At 44.2% G+C, this 11480-nt stretch overlaps 1 protein-coding gene across 27 annotated transcripts in view; it reads right to left on the bottom strand.

The window, feature by feature from the left end:
- Window positions 1-1713: 1713 nt before the first annotated feature.
- Window positions 1714-11480, bottom strand: part of LOC147251089 (protocadherin gamma-C5-like) — a 279342-nt gene continuing 269575 nt past the window's right edge. For 12 of the 27 annotated variants that reach the window (XM_086221570.1, XM_086221572.1, XM_086221566.1 and 9 more), the window contains exons 2-5: window positions 8479-8537; window positions 7651-7704; window positions 5475-5572; window positions 1714-4125 (exon numbers count right to left, since the gene is read on the bottom strand). In XM_086221570.1, the coding sequence (XP_086077696.1) occupies window positions 3842-4125; window positions 5475-5572; window positions 7651-7704; window positions 8479-8537 (495 nt within the window). In that variant the 3' untranslated portion in view covers window positions 1714-3841. The remainder of the gene's footprint in view (window positions 4126-5474; window positions 5573-7650; window positions 7705-8478; window positions 8538-11480) is intronic. The other 15 variants (XM_086221578.1, XM_086221580.1, XM_086221574.1 and 12 more) reach the window with 3 other exon arrangements.

Below are 11480 nucleotides of genomic sequence, written 5' to 3'. Positions count from 1 at the left end.
GGTGGATGTAGTGCTGGAAGACTTCTTGATTTCAAAGTAAAGGATTCAATATGTTTAATAAGGGTAAAAAAATGTTTGCTGTCAAAACTAACTCTGGAACCTGTGTTTGGACCAGAGGCAATAAGTGTAACATACCAAAAACCCTGTTGTGAGTGGTGGAATATACAAGCCTCTCTTCGTTTATAACAGTGGGAAATGACACTCGTAGGAATAACAATTTCCTGTCTTTGTTAGGTAAACCAAAATTAGAAAAGCTGTCAAATAGCGGCATGTGCTGTTGACCTCCGGTGAATCAGTATTTTATTACCTCTGACTCATCCTCTGGTGCTAGTGTGGGGGATCATCATCGTCCTGGCTGCTCTGCCATGTTTCCTGCTCGGTACTGCCTCTGACTGACAGCTAGCTGAATATCTTCATCTCCCTGCAGGTCATTCAGTCCAGCCAGGACCTGAGCAGAGCTAATGAAAGCCATTGCATAGATTTGCAATGAAGATGTGGAGAGCAGAGAAAATCATGCAGGCTGGGGCTGGCAGTTGCCGTGGCAACCACCTAATAAAATGAGCAGGGAGGGAGAAGAATCAGCCATTTTGGGGATGAGAATCTGCAGTGTTTGATATTTTGTGTGCTGCTGTGCTAATTGATCAAATTTTAGCAAAATGATGTGATCAAGTATTTTTCTCATGAATACTGATTAATGGAAAATGTTTTTGAATTTATTTAAAATTCTCTTAAATGTCTCATGGTGTTTCATACGGTTTGGTCCCTGTTGTACGATCTGACCCCAGAAAGGACGTCACGTGTGATTCATGCAACATTGACATCAGCTCCTCCCATCCCCCAACATCTGCAGCGAGTCAAGCCTGCTCCTTTTTCCTTTGCTCTCTTGACAGCTCACAGGCTATTTATAGGCGTGTGTGTTCTTGTGTAAGATCCTGTGAAAGGCACAAAGATCTCGGGCAGGACCACCACGCTCCCTGCAGTGGCCCCGGGATCTCTGGGACGAACAATATATTGCGTGGAGCTCTGATTTGTTTTATTCATCGTAATCTTTTCTTTTCAAAAGTAGTAGAAATCACATTTTATGGTCAGATGTGTAACAACGGTCACTGTGGTGGATGCTATGACTATATACTGGATAATGCTGTCACTGGAATGGTAATAGAGGGAACATGATAGTGACGTTTCTGCCATTTAGTTGTCATGATGAAAACTGGCTCCATGTATGCTCCTCTTAATCGGACCCATCGCTGGAAATCAGATTGTTGCCTCCCATTTCTTTCCTTCCACTCTTTCATTTATCTTGACAGCCACAGAGGACAACTTAAACAGCCCAGGGATGCAGCAAAGCATCATGGGATGCCAAAACTCTGAATGTGGGTCACATAGACACAAAGCCTCAAGACAGATTTTTAGCACACACGCGCACACACACGCACACACGCGCACACACACACACACACACACACACACGTGGTGTTACAAACTTTTCACAGGTGATTTAACATGAACACATGACCATAATTCGAGCGACTCACACAAGAAATGTTTAAATGATTTTAGAATCTTTTTATTTGAAATGTCAGTGTTCAAGAGAAAATAAAACAGCAATATAAATATTAGCATAAAAATAAGAGTAACACAGGGGTATAGCGTGGGGGCTAAGCATTTGATAAGAAAGATAATACAGCAGGATAGAGTATTAATTCAGCAGCGGACGGACATACACATATATAATATTTATAATCATTTGTTCATATGGACAGAAAGAGAATGAAAGGCATTCTTTCACAAATGCACAAGATAAAATTACAGCAAAAGAACATTAAGAGGTTACAGAAGGATAGAAACATTTCCATATTTTTTTTGTTTTGTTTCTTTACAGGGTGATAAAAGAGAGAAAATGAACACAAAAATATGCGCAACACATATCACAATTTAACTAGTCTACGCGTGTCACCTTGTTTACTTACCTAAAGTTATCTTTACTTCCTTTATTTACACTGAAGAGTTAGTTGGCTTTCATGGTGCTTAGTTACTACATTGCAACACAACTGTTGAAGAACATCTCAGGTTTTTATTCATAATTGATTTTTTTTTTTAATCTGTGGTTTTCTTATTTTCTTGAAAAACAAAATGCAACACATTCCAGTAGTAAGCCACGCCTTGCGGAGAGGGACTTTTATTTTGAAAGAGTTGGATGTGGTCCCTACAATACAAACAATTGGCTCATACCATCAACAGGACTTGTGTTTATTTACAGTGGGGACAAGCCTCACAGGACCGGGGTAGACGAGGGATGAGGTGGCTGAGGGGCAGGCTGAGGTTTCCATCATTTCAGTGAGGGAGGGGTTTCTTGTTGGGGGCTCTCGAGTGGCGTCTCCACACCAACAGGGACGGCTGTGCTTGGCTCTGTTGACCTCTGTCTGGGTCAGTGCATTAGACGGGGTGGGTGGGTCAACAGTGGTTCCTCTGTACATTCAGTGGGTAGAGCCAAGGTTGTTTCCCACCCCCGTGCTTGATATGATGGTGCCACCTCAGTATGCTTACCCCTCACCACTGCACCCCCCTTCACTCCCTCTCGCGCAGCCTGCTAGCTGCCTGTTTTCATGCAGCTGGCCGGGGCCCTGACAGGCAGATGGACGGCAAAGTAAAGATTTCATATCTTATACAAACAATTCCTCTATGCTATTGAATTATCTCCCAAAGAAAGAAAAAACATCACTGTGACACATCAAGAAGTTTCTTCAGCACTTCAGGATCGTGAGGGCAAATACTTCATCCAAGTGTCTCAGAAGCTCTTACCACGTCTACGTGTGATTACTACCCCTACATCATCTCATCTTCAGAATACGAACAGTGCATTTCTCACGGTTTGGCTCTCAACGTGGAGTAGTGAGGGGAGGACACGAGCTGGGAGAGAAGAGGGGAGGGGAGAGGGTGCAGGGCAGCAGGACTCCATCTGGAGGTGTCCGTCCCTGCTGCTCCACCACCTGCATGGACAGCATGACACTCCACCCTCTGCCATTCCGCCTTCTGGGTGCATGCTCAGGTCATAAAAATATTCGGAGATTAAAATCTTTCTTTTTTTTCTTCAAAGTATCATTACAAAAGTAATTAGAATTTTTGTGTCAAGAAAATGCTGTGCGCATTCTATTGACCAGCGATTGGAGGGAGGAGAATAAATAGAGGATGTCCTCCTCTTTGCTTTTGCAATGCATAGTTTGCAAGTCTAATCTAGCACATGTGGTTTGAACCTTAAAGAGCATGCAGAAGAGTTTGTAACACCTGTCAAACAGCAGCCTTACATCCACAGGTCTTATGCTCTAAGATCCTGCAAGGCTGACCCAACACATAATGGATGGCGACTAGCGTACTTTACAATAGCTGACTTTCCACCTCGGGGAAAGACCACGATAAATCCAACATGAAAGACATTAACATTTCATCTCTGAATACATCACTGTGTAGAGCCTCCCGGCAAGGTTCCTTACACCGAATCTCTTTGTCCATGTTCTTTTGATTTTGCCAAAATAAGAAAAAAAAAAAGAATCACAATAACCCCCCATACCCTGCCAAAAATATCTCTACTGACAAAGACTACAAGAGCAATACTAGACCTTCAGCACATCGGGTTACACCAGCAGAAGCATTCAGCACATTCAGATTCTTCGAGGCCTTCAAGTAACTCTTTCAAAGAACCATCAACATCGTCCAAGTGGTCAGTATTTAGACCGGCCAGTATGATTGACAGCAAAGCAGCGAGATACCTCATGGTGGGGTGTGTGGGGTTAGATTTCTCATCAGATCACGCCAGATTTCCTCCACCTTGCCCTTGATCGCTCTACTTCTTCTCCTTCTTGGTGGACTTCTTCTTGGAAGCAGGGGTCTGAGCGGCCTTAGGAGGCTCTGGTTGGCCTGAGGACTGGGGTGGGGGCAGTGCCTGCTGGGTGGCCTGCTGAGCCGTGGCCTGCTGCTGCTGGGGGTTGGATGTGAGGGTGGCCGTGCTGCCAGGGATGTAGACGTTCTGGCGATAGTCGGGCACGTGCTGCAGGGTGAACTGGGGGCTGTAGCGGGTACTCAGGCCCATGGTTCCGGGTCCCAAGGTAGCCGTAGCCTCGCTCACTTCTGGGAGAAAGAGGGAGAGAGTGGGGGGATCGGGGGTGAGGTGAGAGAGGAGAAAGGGATGAAACTGGTTAGACAACAGGAATTCAGAGTGAAAATATAGGTCATAAATGGGAGATTACATTAATGCTTTTTAAGCCTCCATATGTCCTGTTGCTTCTGTATAATGTTAAGATTTACTCAGGCACACAGAAATGTACAGTATACATTTAGTTAAAAAAAAAACAAGACCAGAAGAGGCAGGAGAGCTATTCTAAAATGGTATTGTGCAGACATCTTTTACAGGGCTGATGACTCTGGTTTTCTGTCATCCAGCCCAGAGTGTGTGTGCATGACGTAGCCGCTCAGCTCATAATTCTCCCACAGCCCCTGCATTGCAGAGCTGGAGACACAAGCGCACCCTCCCCTCATCCTGTAGTTCCTCTCAGCCTATATAAACACACACATGCTCATGAAAACCACCATGTTTGCTGCACCGGTTCCACCCAGTAACTGAACTGTTCTCATTTATTCTGCTCAGTCACTTGCTGATGCTTGGTCCTATCAATCCAGTGACGTGAAATAAAAGGGAGAGATGACCTTCAGTGTTTATCACACACTCTGTGTTCTTCACTCTGCTGACGTGCAGCTTACCACTGAGCCTCAGACAAAACCTTCTCTCTCCCTTTCTCTGCCTCTCTTACGGAAAAAATTCCACACTATGTCCGGTGCAGCGTCCAAGAGAGGGTGGGTGTGTATGTGGAGGGGGAGGGATGTGTGATGTGTCAGTGGTTAAAATAACAGTGGAAACAATGACTTGAGTCTATTTGGCAATCAATCTTGTCAAGTTTGTGTCCCCAACCATTTCTGTGTACTGCGCCCAAAATGTTTGTGTTTTTTGCCATGAGTTCAGGAGTAAGAGCCCAAAAATGAGTCACTGTGTGTGTTCTGTGTGTGTGTATGTATGTGCATGTGTGTTCTGTGAGCTGGTGAGAGAGGAACAGGAGAAAGAGAAGATGGGGAATGTGTGAGTCTGATATTGAAGGTTGCCCATTGCATAAGTGATCTATAGCCAGCTGCTTATGATAAAACAATGTGCATGTGACGAGTGTGTACAGTAGAAACACGCATCTCTGTCCTGTTATTGAAATCCACATAAACTCTACTGTTTATTTCTGGCAAACTGCGGGCAGCTACGTTCAGACAACGTGCCATGAGACATAAATGTGGGTTGACAGTTCAATCAGCAAGTCTGGCCACATGCCCTGCAAGTCACGACCAACCTAAATAAACCGCCTCTGCTTGCACACCAACGCCAAGCCAACACACAGAGAGAAGCTGGACCTGTAATATTGACGAGGTATTGGACTCACCGTTAGCTGCAGCCATGAGGGCCTGGAGCTGCTCGGCTTCAGTTGGGGGCTGGGGCCATGGGCCAGTTCCCATGGCAACCTCAGGTCCTCCAGTAGCCCTGTAGGGATATTGAGGAAAGGGCAAGTGTAAGTAAGTGGTGTCGCTCATCTACGCTGAGTGTGTTTAGCTGGTGGTTTATGAAGTAAAGGCAAAGCAGCTGACAGCCAAGTACACAGCCTGAGGAGGCTTCAGCAGCAGGAACAAGGAGGATGTATAGTAAACAAAACAGGGTGTGTCTCAAACAAACACACACTCCCAAACACACTCTTGTTAAGTACAGATGTGTCTGCACACAGACACAGAGTAGCAAGCATGTTCCAGCCCTCACACAAAGAAAACACTGCACAACATTCGCACTCTCTACAGTATGGCTGGGAGCACCACACCGTCTAGTAAATCTGATTAAATATTTAATGATCCAACCTTTAAAGGAAATAGCTGTCTGCAAAGTTACCCATGCAGCGCTTGGTGAAAACTGATCATTTCCATCTGGACAAACTTCACCTTCAAAAGCTTGTTTATCTTAAGTCTGTAATTTGCATGCGAAGGGGAACAAAGGAACGAGCAGACCTGGGATTTAGAATGCTCACCTACTTCTTTCCATTCCCACACTGACACACCAGCACAAGCTCTGCAACTGACAACTAGGTCACTACGCTTTAATCCTGCATCTATTCCTGCTCCAAAAGGTCTAAAAAGCATGAGTGTTGTATGGATGGTTTTAAATAACCATAAAACTGCAGTATTCTATCCTCTCACAGTCAAAAAAAATTGACACCCAATAAAAAATCAACTAAAACCATTTTCTACTGCAAAATACAACAAACAAAAAGTAAATTCCTCGACCTACTCAGTCAAGCTCCTCATCTATGTGTCTTGTTGTTTTAGGTCACAACAAACCTGTGGAGGGGCATTTAGTGGAGGATGATATACCCTTCAGGGACGCGAGTAAAACATCAACGAGACATGAGGGATTCAAATCCTACACTCGGGGCACTCTTTTTGACAAATATTGGTAATTAAAAATGAGGAAAGACAAGCCATATGTGCATAGATGTGTTAGTAACTTTATTTTAAACCAGTTTATAAATCTCCTGGACAAATAGGTTAGCAAGAAAAAAATCAATTTCGGATTTAAATAGGATTTTTAAAACACAACATATTTAACAGATTTCTGACAGAAAAACACTTTTTTTGGTAAATGTCTGGCTTCTAAATCTTACAGCCAAATATGGTTTTCACTCCTGAGAGTTGGAGGAAGAGAAACATGTGCTCACCAATTAGAAACAGGTTGGGTTAGAGCACAGTCAGTAAAGCTATAGCAGCCATTTTGGGTCTCTTCACATCACTTAAGATAAAAGTGAGGGCTTCGTTTGTGCTAAATTAGCATGTCACTGCACTTATCACATCCTGTGGTTGTGTTAAGTGCTTCCTGTGGTCAGCATTATCACTTCCTGAGGGGAAAATTGTGTACTGTGGTTGAGAGGAATGTCCTTTGGTCGGCCAGAACAACACTGTCGTTTTTCTTCACCTCACATGATGCGTTTTATCTCCAAAGTTGCCGTTCCTTGCTGTTTTGCCAGAGCCGTCTAGACAAATTTTAATCTGAGCTCATATTCATGTTGTACATGCTGGCATCTGTCTCGTCTGCAAGTTGACCTACAGAGTTTAATGCTGTCTTGCACACGTGTTTCTTGTTGTCCAGTTACATGAAAAGCCAGCTGATGATGTTGGGCTACAACCATCACAGACATACATCAAAGGCAACAAATTATGGTAAGCTGGTAGTCTAGAAGGTGAACAAAACAAGCGCTTTCAGAAGATAAGTACTAGCACACATATATGGCATAGCATTTCTACAAAACACAAACTCAAAAATGTGTCACAGTCCTTTCTACGCCACAGCAGGCATTGTGGCCTACGCACATGGATCAACAAACCCCGTCAAACTTTCAGGGAGACTAACAGAAGCTCTGGGTTAGATACATCTACACACAGTACAGCACTCCACCTCAGTGTTCTAGCTAGAGGCAACACTCTGTCCTGACCATCTGATCAGGTTCCTCCTCCACCAAACACACTGATCAGCTACTAAGGACAGAGAGTGACCAGAGTTTCTATGTCTAGAATTAGTACCTTGTCCCACTCTTCGGCGTCCATCGTATGTGTGTACCGTATGGCATGTGGGGACTAAAAACACAACAAGTTATACAGTCTGAAGTTTGGGGTTAGGGTAAGAAACATGAATGATTAGCTCTTTTGTTATTATCAGAGATGGGAAACAAGGTTTGCTCTTCTTCATGGATTCTGTCCTAAACAGAAGTGTTTTGTTTCTGATTTAGCTCGACAGACACTTTTTACCGCAGCTAGTATTTTCATGGCTGAGTCAAACTTTGACTCAGAAGAATGTGTTGTGCAGTGATTGTTGTGAAAACACTTGCTCCATGACGACATTTAGCCCACACAGTACGGGTAAATGGCAGTCATCAACCGTCAACACACAAGCTGGCTAAAAGAATTCAACTTATATAGAGAAAAATATCATTGTCATTTTCCAGGAAAAGTCGCTAAATTATCAAAGAAGACAGGAGGAAGGATAAATGCTGGAGCCCATCCCCCACCAGCTCTGGTCCCCATCCCTCATCAGTAGTACTGAGTGATGGCGCACAGAGAGCAGAGAGGAGGAGAGGAGCAGGAGGGGGAGGGGGAGTGGAAGCTGCGGCAGCCATTTTATACAGCCGCCTGTAAACAGGCAGCAATGCTCATTCAGGAGCAGAGAGCAGAAATCAGAATTCATTGAACTGAAAGTCAGATTCAGATAAATTGTTGGTGTTGAGGTAATCTGGAGCAGTTTGTCCTAAAATCCTCCCACTCCTGGCGGTATTTATCATCCTTCGTCACTCCCTCTTACTTTATCTGTGTTTGTGTGGGTGTGTGTGGGTGTGGGTGTTTCTGTTGACTCACCCGCTTGGTCCAGGTCTCTGTCCCTGGGTGAAGCGCCAGTCATTGTTGGGAGGCTTTTGCTGTGAAGAGAACAGACGATGCAACATGAAATCGATGTTCCATTGCACCAACCTGGAGATGTTTCTCTGGTGTGTCTCTGTGTCAGTCTGTGCTCGTGTGTTTGTGTATGTTCAGTTTTTCAGTGAAGCTCAGCAAAGAGATGTATGTCCAGGGGTGGTTTGGTCAGTCCCCTGCAAGTGATTGATTAGACCATAGATGCAGATGCTGCAGAGTCCTTAAAACCATATAGTTGATGATTTTGATACCAACATGTCAAGAATTTGAGGCAAACACAGTGCCTCTGTCCTCTCTGTATGTCCCTGCTACTCAATATTAATGTCCAGAAGTCCATCACACTGTGCATTTCACCATGTCTTTTCCAGCTAGCTTTCTCCCAGTCTCTCTTGTTGTGCAGTGATGCAGTGAATGGAAGAAGCTTGGCCGGGCTCCAGATTCTACTGCCTAATCGACACAAGAGCTCCCAGAGCGAGAGGCCAGCAGGATGATGTGCTGCATTATTAAAAGAGCTGTTCTACCCCAGGGAATGTTAGGAACAGGCAACCAGAGGCACCAAAAAGTGAAAACCCCTCAAGAACATGCCTACAAAACAGTATTGAAGGATAAACCAATGACTGGAATAACTGAAGCAACTATTAGGAAACAAGTGGATGAAGAATGAATGCACCAGTGATTTAGTGAAAGCATAAAGAGAACCAACAGTCTGACATTTGTTGAAATGAGCAAAGCAGATCTGTACCAATACAAACTCAGCAGAGGAGAAGTAATCTGAACTTTAATCTTCCCTCAGAGCGGAGTGTGGCTGATGTTTAGATTCTAAAAATGGACTATCAGATGTCTAAGTGTGCGTGGGCATGCAAGCCTGTCTGAGTTTTGTTGGCGAGAGAGAAAGCTCGTCCCTGAGTGGAGGCAAACATCCACAGAGAGGCCCAGCATTCCAGCTGTGTGACTCGTTCGCAACACACACAAACACTCGTCACGGCCAAGGTCAGAACCCACTGCAGGCATGTGGAATAAAATACTACGAGTGTGAGGGGAACACATTGTGGTGTGATAACGTGGGCTTCACTAAGGCCAGTATCACCCTTCACAAACACACACACACACACACACACACACACACACACACACACACACACACACACACCTGTCCAAATGATACTCACTTCTCCACTAGATATTGAATTGATGAACTTCAGGGTGTAACATAGTTCCCTGAGCAGTAGTCATGAACTGATGAGTTCTGAACAATGAAATAAAGCTTTCACCAACAGTTACCAAACCCAGTCCCAAAGCAGCTTTAACAGCATGAGAGGATCGAATTTTGCTTTTTAATTAAGAGCAATTATCTGAGAATGACTTGCTATAAAGTCCCAGAACTGAGATGATCCACTCAATTAAAAAGCATTTTCATTATTTTACATCAATGACTTTGGAAACAAACATGCTTGCATGTTGTTTCTCACCAAACTCTCTGAATCCAGTCCCCCCCCCCCCCCACACACACACACACACACACTCTCACTCACACACACTCAGCCGAGTTGGTGTTATCGGTCTTTTTTTTACAAAAGGTTCTTTCTCTGATCCCATCAGAAAAACAAGACAATAATTTTGAAACAGCATGGCACAGACAAACAGTTTGTCTTGATTATCTCTTTTCCCTGAGAGCCAAAATAGAATCTTAACACAATTTGATGAATTGCCAAGTCCTATTAGTCCTCACATAGAATTGAAGAGATGAAAATGTTCAAATCACTCAAACTGAATGAAGGTTTTGAGGCAGGAGAGGCTATGCAGGTTCGAGAGGAAAATGCAGAGTTGGGCCTGAAGGTGAACCTTGATAAACAGCAACCTGACTGAGTTCTTCAAGTACTACACCAATATATCTGTCAGTTGAGGTTCTGTCATCTTCAGAGAGATGAATCAAGCGCTAAAAGTGCAAGCAACTATCATCTTACTGAGGGACACACTCTTACCTCATTTGTATAAAATTTGGTTTAGAAACGCAAATGTATGGCTGGTAATGCAGCAAGTAACTGAAACCAGCAAGTTGGATGAGAACCTTCAGCGTGTGCACACACACACACACACACACACACACACACACACACACACACACACACACACACACACACACACACAGAGTTTCTGAGCTATTCAACATTGTTTCCAAAGACAGCGACCATCAGTGCTAGTCAGCATTTATGCCACAGGAAACCAGGATGTATAATCTCAAGATTCTGGACCCATTCAACTGCTGCTGAGAATGAAAACACCACTTGTGCTAGTTTTGAATATTTTTCTCCCTTATGCAAACACCATAAATCAGCTGGCAAACCCTTGAGGATGGTTTCACAGAACTGCAAAAGCCAGTTTGTCACATGTGCAGCTTGATCATCCATTAAAACAGGATATTCACTTAGTCCAGCCTACTACCTTCCCACAGACTCACATTAGCTAACACAAAATCAGGGTCAATACATCAGGCAGTTTTTAAGTTGCAGGTCACAGGAAAGCAAGACCATTTGATCTAATTTGTTTGGATGAGGTTTGCATGCTGTAAATGAATAGCAGATACCAGGAGGTTGGTGGAAAATGACAGACAATCAGGCACTGAGGCCCAAAGGTCTTTCTAAAATTACCCACAACTGGAGGTCTCCTTGTGTGTGATGGTTAATACACACTAAGTCACGCACAGGCGCATAAACGCCCACAGTGAAGGCTCCTGCTCTAAAGCCATTATAGGCAGGGCCGTCTGTTGCTGCAGCACCCGTGCCTAGAGCCATCCTTCCCTTCATCTGTGCCTCTATCTCTTTTTTCCTCTGTCGCCCTCATTGCACACGTGTCAGTGGACCAGAGGGACAGATGGTACCCTGCTGACCTCAGGGACCAGCGATTCCAGTGCATTCAGAGGATGTTCTAAAGCTTCATGAGAAATGAGA

Source organism: Aulostomus chinensis, chromosome 13 (genome assembly GCF_037954235.1).
Source record: "Aulostomus chinensis isolate RoL2024-O1b breed Wild chromosome 13, RoL_Achi_v1.0, whole genome shotgun sequence".
Lineage (NCBI taxonomy): Eukaryota > Metazoa > Chordata > Actinopteri > Syngnathiformes > Aulostomidae > Aulostomus > Aulostomus chinensis.
This window is presented reverse-complemented; position numbering and strand designations above follow the sequence as displayed.